The sequence below is a fragment of the Prunus mume genome, linkage group LG1, assembly GCF_029339155.1.
Source record: "Prunus mume cultivar Tortuosa linkage group LG1, ASM2933915v1, whole genome shotgun sequence".
NCBI lineage: Eukaryota > Viridiplantae > Streptophyta > Magnoliopsida > Rosales > Rosaceae > Prunus > Prunus mume.
In genome coordinates this window covers 13,238,070-13,263,142 of record NC_142698.1, presented here as the reverse complement: position 1 = coordinate 13,263,142, position 25,073 = coordinate 13,238,070, and the positions used below count along the sequence as shown (strand labels likewise).

The 25,073-nt window shown below is 37.3% G+C and overlaps 3 protein-coding genes across 9 annotated transcripts; 1 reads left to right on the top strand and 2 right to left on the bottom strand.

The window, feature by feature from the left end:
• The first annotated feature begins 2,662 nt into the window (after positions 1-2,662).
• On the top strand, positions 2,663-4,675 carry UMAMIT12 (nodulin MtN21 /EamA-like transporter family protein). Its single transcript, XM_008243281.2, has 7 exons — positions 2,663-2,990; positions 3,080-3,142; positions 3,227-3,343; positions 3,450-3,693; positions 3,785-3,946; positions 4,092-4,243; positions 4,321-4,675. Exons 1-7 carry the CDS (start codon positions 2,785-2,787, stop codon positions 4,493-4,495), a joined length of 1,119 nt encoding a protein of 372 aa, XP_008241503.2. The 5' UTR covers positions 2,663-2,784; the 3' UTR covers positions 4,496-4,675.
• A 144-nt stretch (positions 4,676-4,819) lies between these two features.
• Positions 4,820-8,528, bottom strand: LOC103339932 (uncharacterized). 5 transcript variants are annotated; one of them, XM_008243294.2, is made up of 6 exons: positions 8,369-8,528; positions 7,876-8,042; positions 5,746-7,008; positions 5,592-5,660; positions 5,308-5,506; positions 4,820-5,167 (listed from the first exon to the last, which is right to left on the bottom strand). In XM_008243294.2, the coding sequence occupies exons 2-6, from the start codon at positions 7,876-7,878 to the stop codon at positions 5,097-5,099; spliced, it is 1,605 nt and encodes a 534-aa protein (XP_008241516.2). In that variant the 5' UTR covers positions 7,879-8,042; positions 8,369-8,528; the 3' UTR covers positions 4,820-5,096. The 5 variants fall into 5 exon arrangements, with proteins under 5 accessions (XP_008241516.2, XP_008241540.2, XP_008241532.2 ...); XM_008243318.2 differs by having other exon boundaries at positions 5,746-6,999; XM_008243310.3 differs by having other exon boundaries at positions 7,876-8,047; positions 8,369-8,526.
• A 1,224-nt stretch (positions 8,529-9,752) lies between these two features.
• Positions 9,753-16,053, bottom strand: LOC103339959 (DNAse I-like superfamily protein). Of its 3 annotated transcripts, none has more exons than XM_008243327.3 (11): positions 15,690-16,053; positions 14,583-14,642; positions 14,403-14,487; positions 14,239-14,313; positions 13,790-13,865; positions 13,396-13,500; positions 12,502-12,991; positions 12,113-12,309; positions 11,887-11,998; positions 11,619-11,767; positions 9,753-10,609 (listed from the first exon to the last, which is right to left on the bottom strand). In XM_008243327.3, exons 2-11 carry the CDS (start codon positions 14,610-14,612, stop codon positions 10,318-10,320), a joined length of 1,611 nt encoding a protein of 536 aa, XP_008241549.2. In that variant the 5' UTR covers positions 14,613-14,642; positions 15,690-16,053; the 3' UTR covers positions 9,753-10,317. The 3 variants fall into 3 exon arrangements, with proteins under 3 accessions (XP_008241549.2, XP_088900228.1, XP_088900227.1); XM_089044102.1 differs by lacking the exon at positions 15,690-16,053 and adding an exon at positions 15,196-15,618; XM_089044101.1 differs by lacking the exon at positions 15,690-16,053 and having other exon boundaries at positions 14,583-15,617.
• Positions 16,054-25,073: the final 9,020 nt, after the last annotated feature.

The following is a 25,073-nucleotide window of genomic DNA, read 5'->3' as shown; positions in this document are numbered from 1 at the left end:
TTTCAGCAGCTTTAAATAGTTATGGTCAATACAAATTGAAAGGTGATGGATTCCACCAATTAAACCCTTTCTTTTTCTTTGAAAATCCTCATTTCTATCTTCACAATCTCTTTTGGTAGTCTGACCATATAAAGCAGAGTTTCATTCTGCAATGAGGAACCACTTTCAGTGTCCCCAGTGCAACTCCTGACAGATACAAAAGCTACCATACGTAGGCACAAATAATTGATGTTTATCCCATTATAGTTCATCATCCAAAAGGAGACTATGTAAAACAAATGCCTCACTGGATGATGCAGAATCCATTACAATTAGTGAGAAGATAAGAGGAAGTAGACTCAGATGTTTTTGTTATATTGACAATCAAACATTTCGGATAATGCTCGAAATTTGAATAAGAATGGTTAGATTAACAATAAAACATACAACATATCGTGTTAGACTGTGTGACGAGAAATTTTTCGAATCATTGCGTGGCCCGATTAATACATGAAAATTTTCATGGCGTGATTCTTTTGGGGTAGTTTTGTTCAGAAATGGATCTTACTCGATGCCACTGCCATATATTCTGGATGCTGCTGTCATTCATTAGTGGCACTACTGATTGGAAAGAGGAAAATAAAAGAAGTTGTCTCATCTCATGTCTGGTCTTATAAGCAGCTTAATGCCATGGTCTGCCTGCCATCAAGTTTCCAGCCAAGACTTGTTGCCTACTCAGATGCCATTGTTCATTTCCATCAAATTCTTCCCTTATGCTAATATCTATAGCTGATGATGCAACAGAAAATGTGGGCTAATGGTTAAGTTGTCATCATTATGAGCTTAAGTGCCAGAAAAACTCCATTACATGGGAAACAAAAGAGTACAAGTAAAAATCAGGAGGAAGAATTGCAAGCTAGTGGATGGCTTTACAGTTAAAGATCAAACTGAATCAGCCTTTATCACCAAATGGAATATAAATCTAATTCAGTTGGTGGTGGTTTTGTGTTTCCTTGTTCAGTTTTGGCAAGAATTTGATGCATACAAAACAATAGAGAGAGAGGTATATTTCCTGTTTGTGTGATGTGTGTGTGTGTGTGTGTGAGAGAGAGAGAGAGAGAGAGGGTGGAAGATCAATACTTTCAAGATGCTCCAGTTAAAACTGCATAATTTTGAATGCTGCTGAGCTCTCTGGTGCATGTGGAGACCACATAGCATGACAAATCTCAAACTGCAACATTCTCTTTTGAACCAGAAACCATGTGTTGAGTGTTCTTTTTGTAGCCCAAGTGAACCAGAATGTTAATTAGATCGAAGTCAGTATATATGTCAATTTTCTGAAAGATCTTTGAACCTAAACTCCCTCATGCACAAAACAAAAAAAGAAGAAAAAACCAACCCTCATGTAACCCTAATCTCTGTGTAGCACTAAAATAAGCAGAAGATTTTGAACCACATCATCCACATTATTTCACATAATTGTTGAGTGGGCCCTGGACCCACAATCTCTAAACTACATGACCTAATGGGTTCCAGATAGGAGTTGGTTTAGCCATTTAGCCTTAATACTAGTGCCTAGTCTACAGATGAATCATGTTTAAAAAAAGCACAAGGAAACAAACCATTTAAAGTGTTCAAAAAAAAACATGGAGTAGTGGGAACTTGGGCGCTCATAGTTTTTTACTGTAAAAACTGGCCTTTAATGCAAGGGGCTTGTAACATAAGTGGTTAAGAGCATTTATCCGTGCACCCTAGGTTCTAGGTTTGATCCCTTCCCAATGTCACTTGTATTACTAAAACCACCAAAACAGAATCTATATTAATTCAACTACCAAAATCATTAGAGCTTCTGGTTTTCTACTGATCAGCCGCATTATGTCACCTCCTCCAGCAAGTGCTGGAATTTGGTATGTTTAGAGAACAAATTCGAGGGCGTTAACATGGACGAGGCTGAGAATCAATCACCTATGTTGGACCCTAATAAGGGAATCTGGTTGAAATGAGTTCTGTTGTACTTTTTTTTTTCTCTCTTCAGTCATTCTAACGTAAAAGCAAAAGACAGGGTTTTCAAGTGGGCAAAAAATGTGTCGATATATTCTTTTCCGATCTCATAATTCATGTGCAGATATGGGATTTGCGTACACGGATACAAAAGAAGGGTTTTCATCGAACTGTCTAAAACAAAAAGGAAGGAATACCTTCACATTCTAAGTCCTTGCAGGTTTCTTAACTTTCCAATATGGGACTCTTTACATATTCTCACATATTGGGTGACATAGAACACGTGTAGCTGTTGGGCTTTTACACGTTAACCCACTCTAATACCATGAAGGAAGTTGAGATTTCATCCCAAAACCAATTGGCAATGGGGGGAATAGCCCAACTCCTTATAAACCATTGCTAGGTTTCTTAACTTTCCAATATGGGACTTTTACCTTCACATTCTCACAATGCAAAGATACCCAAATACTTAATTGGAGGCACTAAGTGAGACTTTAGGCTTTATTGGAATAATTAGTAGTCTAATTACTAAACAAATCACAAATTCACTTATATCGAATGTTTGGTGAAAAGGGTTTTCAGCTAAAATTATTTTTATTTAATAGGTTAGTGAGTTCCCTGTAATTTTAAGTACAGATTACCATGTATTTAAGCAGCACCCAGGAATCTGGCAGTTTGTGTGGCAAGCTTCTAATATAAAAAGGGTTGAAGCTAGACACTCTCATCAGCTTCCTTATGTAGGTGAAGTCTGCATTTTTGACAGTTGAAGGAAGAGGTTAAGTGGAAGAATATATCTACACAAAAATGAGCAACTTTGGACATGGATTGCTTGAAAGAGTCAAGGCTGCCAAGCCTTTCTTTGCTGTTATTTTCTTGCAATTTGGGCTTGCAGGCATGGATATTCTCTCCAAGGCTGCACTAAACCAGGGGATGAGCAACTATGTGCTCGTTGTCTACCGCCACGTAGTTGCCACTGCTGTCGTTGCCCCTTTCGCGCTGATCCTGGACAAGTCTCTGATTCTCTCTTTCTCTCATTCATTAACATTATGTGTTAAGAAAGATTTTTAGTGACTAAAACAGTGTTTTTGATCTTGAACAGAAAAATAAGACCGAAGATGACGCTTCCAATCTTCATCAAGATAATGCTGCTCGGCCTACTGGAGTAAATTTTTGAATTGCTTGCTATACAAGGTTTCTCCTAAGTTTCCTGTAACCATTTCTTATCTCCCTCTGTGTCTCTTGGCAGGCCAGTTATTGACCAAAATTTGTATTTCATGGGAATGAGGTACACAACAGCAACGTTTGCAGCAGCTATGTGCAACATTCTCCCTGCCCTTACTTTTGCAATGGCTTGGATTCTTAGGTAACAAATGTGCTGATAATTATTCCTTAAATGTCTTTAAAGGGTTTTTTGTTTTTTTTTTCCCGGCCGGGGATTCTATAACCATTTGTTATCTTTGTGCTCTCAGGCTTGAGAAAGTAAAGTTGAAATGCATCCGCAGCCAAAGTAAGGTGTTTGGGACTGCAGCAACAGTTGCAGGTGCCATGATCATGACACTGGTGAAGGGGCCACTGTTAGATTTGTTTTGGACCAGAGGAACAACTAGCCATGAACAGCAAACAGGTGGGGCTGTAAGCCTCCAAAGCTCAATCAAAGGTGCCATAATGATCACAATAGGCTGCTTCTGCTGGGCCTGTTTCATGATTCTGCAGGTGATTGTTTAAACAAAGATTCTTCATATGATTGGTTGATAGTCTATTAATTATTTTATCAGTATTTAATACATTTTATATGTCTCTGTAGTCAATCACATTAAAAACATACCCAGCTGAGCTCTCCCTTTCAGCTTGGATATGCCTGATGGGCACACTGGAAGGAACTGCTCTAGCGTTGGTGATGGAAAGGGGAAACTCTGCCGTTTGGGCTATCAAATGGGACGCAAAGTTATTAGCAGCTTGTTACAGTGTAAGAATGCTAAGAAACTAATTGGAATTTGTTTACATTTTGGGTTTTTTCAACCTGAAGATTGAAATCTTAAACTGGTTTTTAAGCCAAAGGGTTTTAAATTCTTCAGCTCTTTATGTTTATTCACACATAAAAATGGATGCAGGCCGTTTTCTGTTCTGGGCTAGCTTATTACATTCAAGGAATTGTGATGAAATACAGAGGCCCTGTGTTTGTGACAGCTTTCAGTCCCCTAAGCATGGTTATTGTTGCTGTCATGAGCTCCTTCATTTTGCGCGAGCAACTGTATCTGGGAAGGTATCTGTCGTATTAAATCCACCATAAACCATGCTCTTACATAAATAAGAAACTTAGCTAATTTGATCATTTTACAGGCTACTCGGTGCTGCAGTCATAGTCACCGGCCTATATATGGTTGTATGGGGGAAAAGCAAAGATTACAAGTCCGAAACACCGACAATCGAAGAGGAAGTAGCATCAACAAAACAAGCACAAGCAAAAGAAAATCCCAACCTTCAGGCCATCACAATTGCATCGTCTGGCGAATGAATTGTAACGAAATGACCAAATGACTAGAGGAATCTAATATCTTCATAAATTTTTGCTTTCCTCATTTCTTTCATCATCCACAGTTCCTAAAGATAACAATAGTTATAAACATTGCAGCACTGAAGGTGATGCAAGGAAAATGACAATAGTACCAGAAGAAAAAAAAGAATTTATGTTCAATAGTCCGAGCAACGTACTTTGTTACACTGTGACTTGGTATGTATGATGTCAAAATATGACAACAATAAACCCATCACATGGGAGTAGACTGCAGCACTGAATGTAATAACATTAAGAAAGAGAAACATTCTTTAAGGAAACAAGTAACAAAATATCTTAAATTTCATTTCCTTCAAGACCGTTACAAACTACAACCTGTCATCATATATCCAACGATCAAGAACAGAGGCTCTATTCTAAGAGCATAAGGTTCATCACAGAGATTTACAATAACACATTTTCCTTCACTTAACTACCCCGAGCCCAAGCCCTTGTGTTAGTGGTGAAGCCACCGTCAACGAGTACCGAGTTATAGCCAAAAAAGATTACTTGTATGCACAAAACAAAGATGATCCTGCCTTGCAATTCCAACAAGCTTGCTTCATGAAAATTGCTTCCCCTCATCCTTGCCATATATACGCTGAAGTTCACGTGTTGCTGCCAAAAAGGATTCTGAAATGGAGACAAAGGAGCAAGCATAAGAAGATGTCCATATAATAGAACAGTTATATCAGACAAAAGTGGAAAACTTGGGAGTGTCACGTTGTTTAGGGGAAAAGCACCAACAGAAATAAAGAGATCATTTGCATCACCTTTCCAAAGACGGAAGGATTTCTGATTGATAGGTGAACCAGTAATAGTCTGAATAACTTCAAACAACATATTCTGGGGTGTGCTCCTGAGCTCTTGTACAATCCCATAGATAGTCTTCCCATTCTCAAAATATATGTGATTATTTGGGTGTTTTGTTTTGCAACCAGCATGACGCTCAAATTCGTATGCATTGATTACCTAATAAGCAGTGGTAAGCCCGGTGGGTCATCAGATTGGGCATCAACTTCCCTTGATTTGAAAAGCAAAAACTGAACAAACTCACCTTGGAGAAGTTGCATGACTGGCAGCCACATAGATACCCAGAACCCTTAATCACACCCTGCAGCTCCTTCTAAAATGCATATGAAGAATAGATATAGATGTGTCACCGAAGATATGCTAATCTGAAATATGAATGCATGAAAACTAGGATTTACCTCCCGCGACCAGGCAGTATACTTTACAGGAACTCCATCCAGCATACCAGTTGATAGCAAACTTCGCACATTTGAAGGGAAGTTGTTTGGAGGAACCTTCTTAGACATTTTTTGTTCAACTTTCTTTTTAGAAATATTTTCATTTCCAGTAGTTATATGAGGTAAATTGACAAGTGCATCAGCATTTGATTTGCCCAACTCTTTCTCATTCATAGCTTCTGTTTTTGGAAATGGTTGACCCATAAGAAGTTCATAACCAGAGATTGCCGAGGTATGTGCATCATCATCATCATATCCGCCAAAGGATATGATAGTACTTTCTCGGTTGTTATAAGAGTGACCAATTGATAACATATTGCTGTCACCCTTGCTGTAGGCATGACCCATTGATATGGTACTGTCTTCCCCTTTATTGTAGATATGACCAGCTGATATGGTACTTTCCTCTACCTTATTGTAGGTTTGGCCAATAGAGATGATATTATTGTCACCCTTGTTGAATGTCTGACCCATTGATAGGGTGTTATTACTCTCCTTGTATGTTTGACCAATTGATATGTTTTCATCCCCTTTGTGAAAGGGTTGTCCCATTGATATGAAATTGTTATCTGCCCTGTTATAGGTATCACTCATAGATATGAAGCTGTCATCCCCTTTCTTATAAGCGAGACCCATTGATGCTGTGTTGTCATCGGCCTTGTAAACATGAGCTGCCAACATGGCACCATTATCCCCCTGATTATAAGCATGTCCAATCGAAACAGGCATGACATTCTCAGAATCCTTTACCTCACTAACTTTGACTTTTCTAAACCCACCATAATTAGGACTTGTTCTAGGATCTTCCAGTGTATGCGACATAGATAAACTGAATGAGGAATCATTCCCAAATAGATCCTCATTAACTTTTCTAGCCAAGTTCATCTTTTCAGTTTCAGCTGCGGGAATGTTTCTATCATCAAAATTCACAGCTCGGTCTGTTTCAGAATCAAACAACCTTTCAGTGAAATGGCCAGAGAATGAGTGAAAACTGGGAACATTCCCCCATGGAGAAACATTTGCGTTCAACATTCCTGAAAATAGATTGTTGTTTGGAACTTCAACAGCCTGTTTCTTGTTGGGGAATAGCTCTACCTCAGGGCCATCCATGAACCACTGATGAGAACGCTTAGGTTCAATCCTAGAAGAATTATCATACAGCGCCTCACCTTCATTTAAACAGCCGGTACCCTTTGGCATCCAAAATCCCTGATTCTGAAAAGACTGTCACAAATGACTACTCAGAAAGATGTCTTCACCACTTGGATAACGTATAAACATTATACAGACATACCAAAACTTAATGCTCTATTTTCAGTATTAAAAAAAACAAACAAACAAACTAATACCAATGTACCCTTGAGACCATAGCCATATGCAATAACCAGTCATTACAACTACTTCGCATTTTATGTTTGGTAATAAATAAAAACTGACTCAATAGCCTTAGCAGACATATATAGTAAACAGAAATGATGAGGACATCTTCGTCAAACCCATTAGGGTATAGAAACGAAAATGATGGAAGGGGAAATCATTTAATTTGGTCTTTAAATCTGGCAATTTTGTATTCCTGCGATTAGTTTCTAACTTGTTCTCTAAGTTTTCCGGATTTTAGTAGGCTTTTTAGTTTTTCCAGATTTCAAAAGGATTTCTAAGTTTCCTATTTTATTTGGATTAGGATTTCTTTCCTCGAATAAGTTTAATTTTCCTTTTCACTCTAGGGTTAGATTATTATATATACCCCTTCTATGTAATTCATTATGGAGTTGAGTTGTTGAGATATAAGGAAAAGTTTAATTTCCAGAGATTGGAGACTTCTTGGTGTGAAGCCAAACCCCTGGAGTGATTCCAGACCTATCCTTGTTCTTTCTATTTTATGCTTTCCATTGTTTTCGCTTCCGCTAAATTACCTAAACGCTCAATTCACCCATATCCTACATCATGAAACCAACAAAAAACTAAACTACCTAAAGCACATTTCCAATAACAAAGTATGCATCCATGACATTACCAAAACCACATTGCAAAAGCCACATGCAAAGATCCAATTTTGAAAGCCAAACTTCACTAAAGAGACATCAAACATACCATTTTTGTTGCTTCACTTCAAACTCCTCTCCACTGAGGCTGCTGCACTTCCTTTCCAAGGATCCAGTTAAAGAACTATTTACACTACTCGATACGAATCTCTTTCCACCAACAATGCACATTGGCATTCCAATTATAAACACACAACTGCTCAAGCTCACACCTTTCTGTACTTCACTTATCAGCCAAACAGAAATAAACAAACAAATCAGAAAAATATACCCACAAGAAATATAAACAATGATCATACATACACCACAAATATCGTCATGCTCTGTTTGGTAACCGAGAAAATGTTGGAAAACAAAGTGAAAATCGAACTGATATATACCAAGACTATCATTTTTCAAAAACCCAGAATCGAAAACCACTCATGCAATCCCTAATGCAACCAAACGGAGACTTTAACAGCTAAAAGGTGAGCGAGACTCTTTAACCCTAGAACCTTTACTCTGTAACGCATCATCAAAGCAGTGATATTTTCAATGCGAACCTGAAGTTAATAACCGGTCGATCCGCGGACAGGAGATCGATGAACTTCCCGGCGTCGAAGTGACCGGAAAACACGCCGGATATTGTACGGACGGAGATCGTGGCGAGATCTAACAGTGTGACGGACTTGGATTTTGAGGTTCGAGGGAAAAAAAAAGATATAAGATGATGTGGTGGTGGGTGCCCTGCACAATCACTATGCGTGGGAATCGCATCGGGACCGTACACGTGGCATTGGAACTCGAACTGTTTGCAAACCGGTTGGACTTGGAGCTTGGGGTTGTGAGTCAGAAACACGTGGCGCGATCTCATTGGATTTGTAAGAAAATGGCGGTCCCACGTGTTTCTAAAATTTAATTTTTTTTTGCGGAAAAAGGCAAAAAGAAAACAACTTTGGTGAGTAGTAGCAGCATCACTAATGTACCTTAAAATTGACATTGGAGCTTTGATTTGTTGGGACTTCTGTTTATGTCATTTTCGTTGTTATCTAAAACTTGTGGCGTTTGTTGTTGGGATTGGAAACATTTCCATGATAGATTATTATTGATGAAATAGAAACATCTCTATTATAGGTGCTTCATGAATTAAATAACCCCAAACCTTTCTATTTAAACATATTTTACATAAACAATTTTCACTGCGAATTGGGTCCATTCCAACTCTCTTTGCAATCCTCAAATAACAAATGTGTTTCTTCTCAAATAAAAATATATAATGGTTACAAAATCCAGCGGCTTTTATAATGAGGGCGATTTTGGTGACAGAGTTCAATGTGGGGTTTCATCCCAACATTCATTCATTTAAGAAATTTAACTCCAACACTCTCTCTCTCTTGTTGGATAGTGTGATGGACCCCTACATTGAACCCCCTTACCAAAAGATTCCTCATTATAGCATTTCCGTAGAAGACAATAACTTGAACTTGCCATCTAAAACAAACATTAGCCTCAAGGAGAAACCTTCTGTTTTTTTAAAAGGAAAAATACACTAACTTATGAAAAGGGTGTTGGTTGAGGCCCATACTATAGTGAGCTTGTTAACAAACTTGGGTTGAGTTAATTTGTTGCAATCTCCATTCTACGTTTAAAGTTAAAGTTAATGCATTGTAATATCACGTGACATGGCGGCACGATGTTACAAATTCACTTCAATTTACAACAATGAACTGCAAGTTTACATGCTAACATGATGTGACTTAAAATAGTTTCTCCATAAAATTGGAGTAGAATTGAAGAACAACCCCATCCGATGTTAATGTCTCCCTACACTCTCTTTTATACTTTGGAGTACAATTTTAATAAATATACACTATAATTTGACTCTGAGAGAGAGAGAGAGAGAGAGAGATTTTCCCTAGAATAATAGCCAAGACAGAGAAAAAGAAAAGTTGGAAATATGAAAGAATTTCATTAATATACTGTAAACGCAAACAAAATGGGCAGCAAGGACACTAGAGCCCCACATCCCAGTCCCTTACAGAAACTTTCAATCAAAACTTGTCCTCCTTTTGATATACATTTCAACTCTCTATCAATCTCTGTCTCCACTTCCCTCTTAAATTTCAAAGAAAGAGAAATTCCTCTGCTTAAAAGCTGAACCACCACTTACTGTTGTTAACCAGTACCCAAAATCATCAACTTGTACCAAAAGCTGGCTTCAAAAAAGCATCTAATACACAGAGATGCAGCCATTTCTTTCTACATGCCTAATTTTTCCCAATCCTATACTTATGCTTGTGCTTCACTCCTCTGCTCCACCAGCTCACCAACTCAATTTCATCATCCAAATCTAAGCATGCTTTGAGATTAAATTTTGCAGTCCCGAACTGTCAAAAAGCCGGATCATAGGGATGCAAACAACTTCTGCTTTTGTCAGGTAATCTGTGATTTTTACACTGGCTGGTTCTGCTTTTTGTCTTAAAAAATGTGGGCTGTGTTTGGCAGTACAAGCTCAGAACCTTGAGGTGGTGTCTAGGCAGCTTTTGGCTCTGGTGAGCAGCAGAAGCTCTTCTGCTTGGACTTTGGCCACGCATGTTGCTGAAGACTTAAGCATGCAAGACTTGGCTTTGGCTGTGGAAGCTGCTGTTGTGGTCACAGCAGAGTTGGGCTTTTTCTTGTTAGCCAACAAGTCTAATTGGACTGAAAACAATGAATAGACTGGTCTGTGGTCTGAAAACTTTGATTCCCCTCTCACATAACACATTTGTTTAAGCCCTTCCCCCTTCCATAAAATCCTATCACACCTGCCACATACACCAAAAAACACATTAGCGTTTCAATAAATTTATTCATTTAACTTTCTCCGAACAAAAGTTCGATCAGTAGAAATTATTCATACCACATTTACTAATCCACATATAACCACCATGTCATGATACTTAATAGGGCAAGTGAAAAACTTAGTTTTCAGGTTTGGGTTTGGGTTGGTTTCTAGATTAAAAAAATAGTACAGAAGACTAAAATAAAAGCAACTTGTTTTGAATATGATATTGCAGACATGGCCGGTCCGTACACGTCATTGTCACATGTTCATTTTTTTTATATAGATGAAGGAAACAGGTCTCTGGTCTCACCTGCCGACTCTCCTATATTAAACTGTCAACAAGCCATCAGCTTCAACTAATGTCAAAATAAATGATGGCTGATTAGACTATTGATTTCATGCGGTCTGTGGCGGAAATACAAAGAAGTGATATGTTATTTATTTATTTGGTTTCCCTCAGCTCTCACAGTATTGGTCCCCTGCATTACTTATTAATGTAGCAAGTAGTAGTTAAAGATTATTTGCATAAACTCAGCTCGATAGCAATGTGGAAAGTCGGTTACTAGAAAAAGATAACATAGGAAATGACCCCTGTCGGTTATGAGGGGATGTTTACACTAATTGAATATGGCGGGGCTTAATAAGTTTAGGTCCAACTAAAGTCGTAGTCTTAGAAATATTTTCAACGACGTGAACTTATATGAACCATATTTACTGATCATATTATCGATCATATCTCCGATAGAGGCAAAAACCGCGTGAATAGGCCAGTCTCACCTATGTTAAAAAGCATATGATGTGGGAAATGTGCAAAGGAAGAAACAAAAATACTGCATATGATTAAAAATTCAAAACCAAACATTATGAAACATATAATTGCACGTGTGTGTGTGTAATGATGGTGATCACTACTTACTCCTCATTTCAACATGCCCAATGAATGTACAGATAAAATTCCTCATAGGAAAACAACCCAACTGGAATCTTACCAGGCAGGAGTGCGTCTCTTCTCTCTAGATTTAGAAGTTTGGACAACATAATGATCAGAATTAGCAAGGTATTTATAGGTTGGAGCAAAACATATCCTCCCTTCCTCCCACCCTTTAAATACTCGACCAGCTTGTTGCTCTATCCTTAGCTGCCAAAATATAACCAAATCCAAGCGTGAGATTGAAAGTACCAAAACATCCTTTTCGATTCGTAGTCAACCAATCCAAACCTATGTTTGGAAAAACAGTACTTACATTAGTATCTTACCTGATCCTTCTCTAGAAGTGCCTGCCAATCATGCTTCTTCAGTAGCTCATGTGTGTTACCGGAGCAAGCAGCTGCTAGCCGATAATTTAAATCCCCTAGCCAAATAACCTTGCTGTTAATTAAGTTAAGAGGGCAAACATGTGTTAATTGGAGGATTAAAACAACCATGGTGAACATTAAACAAAGGGGTAAATAAAACAAGCAAAAGGGGAAAAGAATGACTTACTCATGATCCAAAATTCTATCAGGAGGAAGTGGTTGTTGTGAGGTTCTATATGAATGTGAAAACCTTGTTTTCTTCAATATTTCCATGACATCTGAGTTCCTTCTCATCTCATCCCCTTCTTTCTCACCAGAGGTTAAGTGGGCACACACAAAGCAAAAGGTTGTTCCATGCAATGTCATGCTGATTGATATTGAACCCTGTTGCAAACAAAAAATTATAATGCTTAGAGCTACAAGCCTTGCTATAATGCCGTCATATATGTTACCGGTAGTTCTGCTGTTTGTATTATCTAACGTTCTATAACGTCAGATGGTAGAAATAGTTTTATTTATCTAGTAATAATGCTACATCTTGCATGCACTTGTGTTATGACATTACAAGCAGCTAACCTTATTTCCAAGATATCCCATTATGCCTCTACCAACGCATGAGACCTTCATGTTGCTAATGTGCCTACAAAGATCTGCACGAACCCACACGCACAAGAAAATTCCAACCATCTGCTTGCTTGCTGCTAGGCAGTAACGACGTTGTTGCATCGGACTGCTGCCTGGCCATGAACACATCAATGGCGAGCTCGGTGAGTTTTCTCCACTTGAAGTGGACGCCGGATTCAAATTCAGCAGTCCTTCGAAATCCGCATTGCTAAGTTCATCTTCTAAACAGAGCAAGTCGGAGAAGCTGATCCTAGGCTTCATGATGGCCTGCCGGTCAAAATGTGAAGGATGTTCCGTATGGGTGGCATTGTTGTAATATTGAGACAGTCCAGGGTCATTCTTGTTCAATGCCTCGCGAATCAGGGAAAGCCACTTGGCAGCTGGACTCTTGTCCTCCGCGCCCAATACGTTTCCGGCGTTCAGAGGGACAATTTCCTGGAACCTAATTGAAACACACACAAAATCCAAATTAATAAGAATGTACATCCTTTTATCAGATAATTTGATGTATGGTGTTAGACTGTTAACGTAACACATTAATGAGTTCATAAGAACTACATAACCTGTTAAACTGTCTGACAAGAGGACATCACACATGTATACTTATCCACATAACTAAAAGTTGCGATGTAAAACAAACGTGGTCAACAGAACCCAAGTATAAAAAGAATATTAGATTTAAAAGTGTTTATTATATGATGTCAAGGTTGGACGACTACTCGTTGGCGCAAAGTCTCTTCAACATTTAGACTATTACAAAGACAGAGATAAAAACAAGAAAGGGGTCTAATTTAGGACGCAATGCAAAAAGCCTAAAGAGAGAGAAATGCAAAGAAAGACCGTTACCCAAGAACATAGATATCTGCCGGAGTTGGGGACCCCAGCCATTCTCTCAAGTTCAAGTCCTCGTGAGGTGATTTCCCTCCAACATTCCAAGTCCCCACGAACATTCTGAAAAACCATCCAACACATACCAAGACAAAACGACTTCGTTATAGTCAAAACCCAAAAAAATTGTGTGGAAGGAATCATCTTTTCTAAACCCAAGACTTAGTCATACACTCTTGAGAAAAGTAAGGAAAATTGAATCATGCATTAGTCAAACTCATTTAAGAAAAATTACGGCCACAATATAATATGTGGATATCTGTCAACGACTAACAGTCATTCACGTGGACAATCGAAAGCAACAATTATTCAATCTCTTAAATTGACTATAAAATCTGAAATCAAAATATACCTGAGGTTGAGATTATCAGTGACAGCTGGTACCTCCACCCCTAAACTTGTTGTTTCCTCCATCAATGTACAACCATCTTCAAAATAATAAATAAAATAAGATTAAAACTCAACTAAAAATCCAAAAATGAAAAAGCTCAATAACTTTCGGAAAGAATATAGCAAGGACACCTAGTCAAAAGTGTAAGTTACTGCAACACAATAACTCAAACTTAATCAACCGACATCATCCACCGTCCACGTGGCACATCAAGAATTAGCTCTGAACCAAACCCCAGGGGACCCAACTGAATCAGGAAGAGCCCATCATAACCTAGTTCGAGTCCAATCAATTAAAACAGAGCCGTGGATCTGATGGCTCAGAGGGATACGAGGACATGTGCCACATGGAGGGGAAAGAGCCAAAGCAGTACCAAGTACGAATACAGTGCCGTTGCACAGTAAAGTTACCTGAACAGTCGTCCGGTACGACGACGTAGCGGTCTTGGTCCGAGCAGCTCCTCCTCCTGCCAGTCTCGTCTGACACTGTTCACAACAAACACACCACTTCAGTTCCGATACCCGAAACGAGACGAGAAACACCGAAACAACCCGAAAAACAAACGAAATCTTACTTTTGAGCGAGTAATCGGAATGAAACTCGTCCCCGCCACTGGGTATGTTGAGCCATTTCCTCGCCACTACTTTCGGCCACGAGGGCTGAGACAAAACATTTCGGGTTTCAGTTTCGGTTGCGGCCCAGCCGATATATTACGATAAACGAAATATTCGATGGCAAAAGATGAATTGGGTACCTTGGAAATCTTGCCACCGTTGGTCCGCATTGCTCCGCTGTCCGATCACCGTCTGAAAATCTGAACGGAGAGGAGGCGAGTTAAGTAGGAAACTTTAAGGTTATTCGATTCTATAACCCACCGATACTTTTTTCTAAGTTTCAGAGAAAAACATGATTTGGGGAGTGAAAGTCGTCAAGAAAAACAAAATGGGTGCTTTGAAAAAACCATTCTTTATTGGCAGATTTTTCCGGCGAGACGGAATATCAAAGAGGTTAAATTAGTGTCAACTGGAGCATTCAACGGCAATATAAAAGACCCAGTTGCAGGGGAAACGGAGACAGCTTAGGAATTAACGTAAGCAAGAAGCGAATGAAAAAAAAAATTAAAAGAAAGAAAGAAAGAAAATTTACAATATAAAAGAAGAAAAATGGCTTGGGATATTTAATATATGAGAGAGAGAATAGGCCAGGTTCATCCTTTTTGGTGTGAGGAATATTTCTTTACAGAGAGGAACGACAGAGTGGAGGAGCGAGATTAAACAACAAACCAAAAGGCTTGGCCTTTTTTTTTTGAGATCTTTAGCCAGGGATCAAATAAATCTGACTTAATTAAGTATATAAAAAAAGCTTACTTTTTTGAGTTTCTTTCAGGCAGAGGACCAAGTTCAGAGCTTTGTTTTTGGATGTAAAAGTGAGATTTGGTCTTCAAGAACCAATTTTGAAACCCAGAATCTTTACTTATCTGAGAAATTTGGGATTTGGGTTTTGAATATTGGTCATGGAGCCACAAGATCTTGGTGATCAAAAAGAAATCAATGGTGTAAATAGAGTAAAAACAAATGGGGAACAAAAGAAGAAAAAACAGAGCTTCACAAAAATAGTGGGACAATGAAACAGAGAGAGAGAGAGAGAGAATCATGAGCAGTGTGATTTCTGGGACGTACTATCAAGTGGCATTGCTTGATTAGAAATGGGTTTCAGTCACAAATCAGTAATTAAAACAGGCAAACTACAACAATTACAAAGAAACAAAAACAAATTTTTTTTTTTAAAAAAGTAAAAATCGGGTTTGGGTTTGGGTTTTGGTTTTGGTTTTACTGGATAAGTAAGAGTGAGGGGGACTTACAAGAATCGGACAAGAGATGGTGAGTAACTGACGAAGGTTGAAAAAACTTGAAAAACAGTGCCTTAATCTTCTCTCTGCTTTTATGGAGCTTTCGTTTTCGTTCAGGTAAAGAGAGCAAGTAAGAGATAACTCGGACAAGCCAACCCTGAAGTGTGGGCTTGTTTGCTTCTTTTGGTTGGCTGGAAGAGAAGAGAGAATGCAGAGGAATTTGGGGGCGTTCCTCGTAAAAGTAAAAAGGCAACAGTTTGGTTCTCAAATTTATAAACATTAGAGAGAGAGAGAGAGAGAGAGAGAGAGAGAAAGAAAAAGAAAAAAAAAAGAAGGCTCTCTCTCTCTCCTCTCGCTCGCAGAGATTTTAGTGAAAGATGAGTGAGACTGGACGAGAGAGGGTGTTCAACTTTGAAGTCCAACTTTCCCAGCTATATGAGCACATTTTTCCATCGTGGGTATTTTGGTCATTTTGCTAAAATATGAATAATGCAATTACAATGTTTAGGGTAATTAAATTTCGATGGCTTTGCCAAATTAGTAGCAAGACACTTTGTAGTATATTCCCTACTTATGGTAATAAATTAACAATTCAACTTTTATTTTTTCACCAAAGAAAAGGAAACAGGGAAGACTCATACACACGGATATCATGGGGACTTGAATACACGACCACTTGAGAGCATGCCAAAGGTCTGTACCAATTCAACTTTCAATTTCTTATTTTTATTTCTGGTTTACAATCCAACATGAATTGAGCTCTTCAATCTTAATATGCATAATGCTCCAATGGAAATTGGAGTTTAATCACAAATTCTATCTAAATGTTTCCATTGAGATCAATGGGGATAAGCTTGGCACATGGACTATTTTAAGAAAAATAAATTTGGGTGTTCTTGTTAATTATTTCGTTTGTCCTTTTTTTAGATTAAAAAATGGTGTCAGATAAGATGTTCAAGTAGGTACATGAGACTTAAGAATCTTTTATCATATAGTACGAATAAGAAAAATAAAATTCAGTAAATCATGTGAGAGGCTAATTTGTCATGATTTTTGCTAAAATTTTCAGTTAAGGATCAAAAGTCAACCAAACTTTGAAAGGGAAATTTATTCTCAAGTTGTCTATTTAGCAGTTACTTTGGCAATAATCAAAACTCTCTTTACACTAGATTTTTCTTTCTCACAGAGTTTTTTTAAGTCAATATGCATGAAATGAGTTAAAATGAGTTCGGTTTAAAGTTCATATCGCTTCAAATGCAATGCAACAAAGAAAAAAGGAGAGCTTGTTTAAGTAAAACTTTCCGTACATATCTTTATAACTTTGTTCATTCTTGTTTCTCGCATAATTTTCTCACATGAGATTAGACAAAATTTACTATTTCATTTGAATTGAGGTTTATGATAAGCTAGAATCATAAGACTTCTATCCATAATTTTTTATAATTTAAAAATTTGAACGCAAGACTAACATAGATGACGATGGGATCCATTACTTTCATGATATATTATTGGGTCACAAATTTGAATTAAATATCTAGTTATTTTCGAAAAATAAAAAAACGTGACATTTTAGTTTTAAAGGCATTGAATTGATCGTTATATTTCGAAATTCCAATTCAAAAATAACAAGGGAGATCCAGAATTCAAAATCTTCTGAGTTGCCTATGTAAAACGTATACGAGTAAAACTCCACGAAAATGCAGCAGAAAGAAACCAAACATTGTGCAGCACGCATAAGAATTTACCAAGCAATAAGGAAGGTTGGTGGCAGCAAAAGGGACAAAGGGCAAAAGAAGGTAAATGCATCCAAGCAAAATTTAAATGGATGGTCAAATCGGTTAAGAGTATGTGTACCTCTTCGTCCAGAGCTCAGTCTTGTGCCCTCGGTTTGGGGTGCATGAAGCCAAGAAATCCCAACGACTTAGACCATAGTACCCTCCCTGGGTCCCACTCAATCTTATGAAAATGTTGCCCCACGGGCCCCTTAATCTGTTCATCAAGTTTATGATATGTTATTTTGGATCAAAGGTGGCATCTTGTGCACAAAAGAAGAGTTTTCCACCAATGTGTGTAGAGTTTGAGACTTTAAGCAAATAAATTTTTCATTTTTGGTAATTTTTTATGGTGATGTCATTAAAATATCATAAGTGCATTGTCGAGGCTTATATTTATAGTGAATATGACTTATCTTAGGCTCAGTTTGAAATTGTTGTCACTTTTAAAAAAAAGTTGCTTCTGCTGTGCTTTGAAAATAATTAGCTATAAAAGTAAAGTAGCTCCATATTTTGTAAACAATATTTTTAAAGTGCTGTTAGTACAAAAAACAATGTCAAAATCGCTTGGTAAATTGTAATATAAAATTGTTGTAACTTTGAATAATGACTAAAATAGATATGATGTTAAAAGTGTTATGTACTAATCATTTTGTGGTAGTGGTAGTGATGGAGTGGAGGTAGTGGTGGTGATTAAGGTGGAGTTGGTGGTAGTGGTAGTGGTGGTGGTGGTGGTGAGGATGGTGATTGTGGAAGTGATGGTGGTGGTGGTAGTGGCAGCATGGTGTTGGTTGTGGAGGTGGTAGTGGATGTGGAGATTTTGGAGGAGGTGGTGGTGGTGGAGGTGGAGGTGGAGGTGGTGGTGGTGGAGATGGAGGTGGAGGAGGTGGTGGTGAAGGTGGTGGAGGATGAGGAGGAGAAGGATTATGGTGGTGGTGTCATTTTTTAAAATGAATGATAGTGTTTTGGGAATTAAAAAAATTCATTAAAAGTTCATATGTGCTTCTTTTGAAAGCAGTTTGAAAAGCAACCTATAACATGCTTTTAAAAGCTGTCAAAAGGCCACGCTTTTAAAATAATCGGGATATTTATTTTTACCAAACACCTTAAACTGCTTAACTTTAAAGTGAAGCAGATTTTTGTAAAAAGCAATCCCAAACGGGGCCTTACACGTCGAAGTTTGATTTTTTGCTTTTTCAATCTACATTGAATAAAAAATATATATGTTTTTGTTAAAATCTAAGGGCTCCTAGGAATTGTTTCTTATGAGTATGACTGTTGCTTGGTGAAAAAAAAAAAGTCTTATGACTTATGCAATGTTGAATTACATATATAGAAGGGGAAATCCAAGGTGATTCCTTTCCATATCTTCAAATCTAATTAAGAGCAAATATTGGTCTAAGATAAGAGCACTTCCACCCCTATGAACAAGGGCATGACGTCAGCAGCCCTCAAGCACAAGGGCAGGCTTTTCTTGCCTGTGGGCTAGGCTGGGCTTAGGGACCCACCCCTTGCCCGGTAAACTTAGTGTTGTGGAGTTGGATTCTGGCCCTTAGGCCCCTTTCTGCCCGGGTAAATAGGTTGCAGTGGAAGTGCTCTAAAATAGAAAAAAATATTTTGACCACGAACATAAAATGAATAAAAGACTTTGACAAAGATCGACTAGTCATTAGTTTAGCAATATTTGTCTTCATTTGATTGGAGAATGTCTTATGATCGACTCACATGTATGATGATGAAGATATAAAAGTTGACAGTCTCGTTCTCTTGGTCACCAAGGTCTAAGAAATTTGTGGTCACCCACCATTAGATCTAATCTAAAGATGGAAAAAAAAATTTAATTTAAAAATCCATATAAGTTTTGTTTAAATTATTTTCAATTAAACAAAACAAATTTTGTGTAAAAAAAAAAAAAAAGGTTCTATCTTTTTGTGGTGTCGACTGAACAAAACATGTTCTCTAGGAAGCTAGCCGCTGCCTACCTTCGAACATACCAATACACCATTGAATCATCAACCAACCAATATCAACTTCTCAACAATATACCAAAAAGAGAATGAAAAACAATGGTAGAAACCAAAGAATTCAAAGAGTCCCAAATTTAAGGTTTTCCAAAATCTTCAGTCTTTGTCAATCCACAAGAGATGAAAAATTAAATCGGAAGAATTCGCAATGCCGGAGTTGGAAAAGCTAAAGAGGACCTTGAGGAGGGACTAAAGGTTATAGGGGCATCGACCTCCATGGAGTCAGAGGCGGCTGTGCAAGAGTTTGGAACGTGTTTTGTTTTCACAGAAACTTATTTTATTTAAGTAAAAATAATATAATATGAATTTTTAAATAAGTCTTTTCTTCATTCTTATATTAAATTTAAGAGTAGGTGACTACAAATTCCTTAAACTCTTCTTGACTCGAAGAACATGGCTAATAAGTTTGATAACAAGTTAATAGTGGTAAATCTTATTGTAAGTATATTGATTCGTTGTAAAAGTTGCAACATTACTTAATATGTGGTACCTACTTTACCGTCCTTTACACACCAATCATTGATTGAGGCTTTAATTTTAGCTGTCTAATCTTTTGATTTGGCTGCAAGATTTGCCCTTCGATTTCAGTTCCAATGGTAAATTTTGGCTCCATCAAATCCAAACCCAAATCTCACTGCCCCCAAATTAATGTCAACCGTACGCTGGATTTCTTGAAAATTACTACCCGTAAAACAATTGAAACAAAGTGGTTGATCTAATTAAATCTGAATCTAACCCTATAAAAGGAAAAGAAAATGATTGTAAGAAGCTGTAACTTGCAACTCAAGCCTCGAGGAGAGCCAAAAAATGATCATCAACACACTACTGACATGGAGCTTCTCTGGAACTGTACCCGTTCAATTAAATACAATACAATGGTGGCTACAAGCCTTTTACAACTCTCATATATATATAAATAAATAAATAAGTTTTTTTAATTATTATTTTTATATATTTGATGTGACACGTAGTAAATGTGCATCGAAGCCAAGGCCAGAAGTGAAGATAGCCGAGGATAAGTACTTTCATGCAGAAGGCGCAGCACCTTCGTAACCAGCAAACAGCCATATTGTGTTTTAGTGTAGATAGATTGTTAGGATTCAACCATGAACCTGGCCAAGAACACTTGACCATGTTGACCCAAAAAAAAAAAAACACATGACCATGAACACAGAAAAAACCTAATAAAATCTGAACTCAGTTCTACTAAACTAAACTAGATAACAAAAGTTGTTGGGTTTCCACCACAATTCGGGTGGGATCAGCAGCCTCTACTGACCCAACACTTGGCCAGGTCCTCTTGTTGCCAAGTGGAACGTTCCTACTTTTCCAATACAAGAATAATAATACTTATTTATTTGTTAATGGGGTGACTTTACTGATCATCAGCACACGTTTGCGGCCTTTTGCGTACCATTTTGACTAGCTAATTACCTGCAGCGACAAAAGTTAATCTGCAACAGCAACCTCATTAGAAAAAGTAACCAAATTTAAATGGGTTCGAACACGTGCCATTCCTAATGTTTTGGTCAAGATTAGATTGAGAAATTGGTGGAAGATTAGGCACTAAAATCCGTAGTAATCCAAAAATATCTATATAATTAGTTTGTGGTAATTATAATTAATAAAAGATTAAGGGCCCTAACCATGTGCCCCCCTCATATGAACAAAGACAAGGTAACATATTATGGATTAGTTTAAAGTTATAATAACATTGTTGAAATGCAGAGGTGTGAAGAGAAGCCAATGCTTTCGAGCAAGGTGTCGTGATTGTGTTAAAGCCATCGTTGTGTGGCCTGCCCTCAGTGGCCAAGGAGATTCGATAAATCATGCCTATAACCTACCCCAATATGACATAATAGGATTTAATTTAAAATTGATTTAAGTTTACCAAAATATTTATAAAAAAATATGTGAAAAGGAAAAAAAAAAAAAGGCCAAAAAGGTTGTGTACTTAATAGGAACTTTGTTGGCATCAGCTTGATGTTTTCTTCCATAATCGGTGCGTTTCTTAGATTAAATTAGCTTGCTTGTATAGAAGTAGAATGGAAGATACTTAATTAAATATATAGTCATCTTTGAAAATAATGTATCAAGTTTGTCTCTTTGGATGTATTTTCTTTTGAGATACAATGCACTTGAAATCATTAGAAATAAATGTATATATATTACAAATTGGAAATGGCTATCCACCATGAATTATTTTTTGCATACAATTACCAACAATTTTATGCATTATTAATATTAACTTTATAGGAATTAACTATACACATGAACTATTTGTATTAAAAAAATAAAAATAAAGATGTTAACTAAATTCCAAATAAAACTCTCGCTTTATGAGAAATATGATCAGTAAATATAACACACACGTATATATACATGTCACGTTCGAAACCTAACATAACTGAGATCATTAGGATAGGGTATCTCAATCCATAAGAAACTTTGTAAAAGCTCCACTAGATATTTGCTTTCGTAATGAGATATTTCAGATAGGATAAGTAACTTTCTTGATGTGGGTTTAACTTCAAAAGCAGTCTCTTTTTTTCTTTATTTTTTTGGGGCCGGTTCCTCTAAAAGCAGTCATTATTATCTGAAGTAACCATCCATTGCTTTCGCCTTTCAGTGTTACATGAGCAGAAGCATTGTATTAGTTTATCTGACACGTATACAAATTATTTACATGAAGAGTTGAAAACCTCTTTTGACGAGCGCATTATATATAGCAAGTCCTCAAGGCCGGTCCAGGATTTATCCTTAGAATCTTCCATTATGAAGCAACTATCGGGGGATTTGGTCACATACTTTATAATCCTGCCAAATTACGTGATGTTAGCATGCAATTAACAAAGACATAGCTAGTATTTCTACCCTATAAATTGGTACAACGTCACAATATTTACATTCACTCCCTTTGTCAAATGTTGGTGATGTCGTGTTGATTAAGGATATAATGCTTATTAGTTGTTTTTGTGAATCTCTATCTTTCAGTCGTGTCTTTCGTGAGGCGAACTTCACGGCTGATGCTGTTGCAAGCGTGGGCCATGGGCTGAATCCTTCCAAGCTGTGGGAGTCGGGGCTGCCTCTGAATTGTTCTGTTCCTTTCATTTTTGATTTTTTTAAGCCTAAGTGCCCTCGTGGTTTTTGCTTGTAATTTTCCTCTTTCCACATTAAAAAGGAAAAAAAAAAACTCAATTAAAATGACGAGGATGTGCCACATGTACCGAGTGTCGGTCTTGTCCATCCCGACCTAGTTTACGGCAGCTGGGGTTGACACGCATGCAATATTGAGAGAAATTGGCCGAAAGGTATTAAGCCGACAGAAAGAGTACTAGCTGGCTGCTGATCATTCTTTAACATAATATTCCATATGATTAGAACATTCCAAATTGTGAGGATTTTTTTTCAGCTACGTACATAGACTATAGAAAAATATGTTGCAGTTTCCTAAAGTAGTGTCAAGTGTGGTACACAATGTCCACACGTTTCTTCAGTCCGGCCAGATATGTTATTTTGTATTAGGTTTTCTTCTTTGGATGAGTAACGAGAGTCTCTAGGACACTCTAGAATCTTCTATATGTCAAACACTTTTGAGCTCAATGATATTGGGAATTGCAAAGGCACCTTGTACGCTCTACCTACCACAATTGGCTAAACAAACGAAGGTTTTTTAGCTTTAATCTCACCGCTTACGTGGTTCACAGTTCAAGAGGTTTGAGTACTTTTCTTTTGTACCATTTTGGGGTTTACTTGTGGTGCAAGTTTTAACGTAACATTAATGTTTTTTACACTTAGTTGTGATAAGGCCTAGCATGGTGCAAGTGGCATCACCGCACAGGCCCCTGATTTTTTAGGATTCCGAAATATTTTTATTTTATATTGTAAAAACTGTATATATACTCCAGCGTACAACATATATTTACATAAAAGTGTATTTGGTGGAACTTGTTTATAGGGCATATCCCTTGGTACAAGGCCCAAGTTCAAGTCTCGGTGATGTTATTCTATTCATAGTGGATTTGTTTTTGTCTTTTGTTGAATCTTTTTCATGGCTCGTGAAAAAAAAAAACAAAAGGGAAAGATCCAACTAGACTAACAACATGATATATCACACCCAAATAAAATAAAAAAGTTATTTCTTCCACTAAAAAAAAAAAATCATGCCTTACTCTTTCTCTTGAACTCTTATTTTTTTACTGAACATACTATAATATTTAACTTTATCAAATGAATTTTTTTTTTAAATTTATGAATTTGATTTGTGATTGTTATTATATGCTAGTTGATGATGAATTTTAGTTATAAAAAAAATTGTTTTATGACATTAAGTCATGTCAATTTTTTTATTTAGTAATATTAGATTATGTGAGGGTTACAGTTTAAGTTTCGGACAGGGTCCTCAAAATCTCAAGACCAATCTTGTACATATATACGTGTATAATACATGTATTTTTTGGTTTGATATATATATATATATATATCGTAGTTATGAGTAAGTATGCGTATATAGATTTATCTTTATAGTTAAGGGACTTTGCAAAAACAACTTTTGTAATCGATGATTATCGAAGAGTGCTTAAAAATTTATACACTAGCTCAAGATATATTATATTAACTCTTGATCAAAATTTTAATTAAGCTACAAACGATATGGCCTAGGGTGAGATCAATTTTTATATTTCAATTAGAGCATCTCTAGCGCAGGGCCTTTAGCCCTCGCAGGGGGCTCCTTTGAAGGGTTTGGACCTCCGGTAGCGCAACCAACAGCCCGGGCAAGGCCTGGTCCCACCAGCTGGGCAAGCCCAAGGGCAGATCTTGTCTGGCTTTAGCTCGAGGGCGCTAACGTCAGCGAGCAAAAAAAAAAACGAAAATTTTGAAACAAAAACCAAAAAATTATGGATGTTTTACCTATAAATACATAACAATTTTATTCACTTTCCCTATAAATACATAACAAGTCTATATTTTGTTGCATTTTTTTTTTCTTGCCATTGCCTTAGCTTTTTGGAGTGGAACCATAAAATGGCAAGGCTGCCACTATTCACTTGAATAGTGGGGCCCTTATTTGCCCTTGCCCTTGCCTTAGCCCTTAGTAGAGATGCTCTTACAGGAAAGCAAGAATAAATGTCGCTCCTTTTGTCATCGTGGAATTAGAATATGTATCTGCTGAGGTGAGGTTGGTATATTATTTCCCCGACCAGTCAAGAAAGATGGCAGCATTGATGATCACACTTTAGGCCATGCCTGGAGTTGGAGAGGATCAGCTATGGAAATGGATTAGTTAATTATATCCAAAAAGCTGCCATAACAATTCTTAAAAGCCAACCAAACTGTTGGTTGATCAGTACTTAGCATGATTAGGGTTAAGTGTCCTAATCATGAGGCTCACGAGCCAATAATTATGCACATGGGGGGTCATCCCCATCACAGGTGCTCCTCTGGCTCTCGGACTCAACTCATCAGATACTCTTATAGACTCTTAATTACAACGTACCTACAATCATGCCCAGTCTTCAATATACTAATGAATACAACTAATAATTTTGTTGTTGATTACAAAGGAAAGGATGATGTTAAATGGATAAGAGAAAAAATAA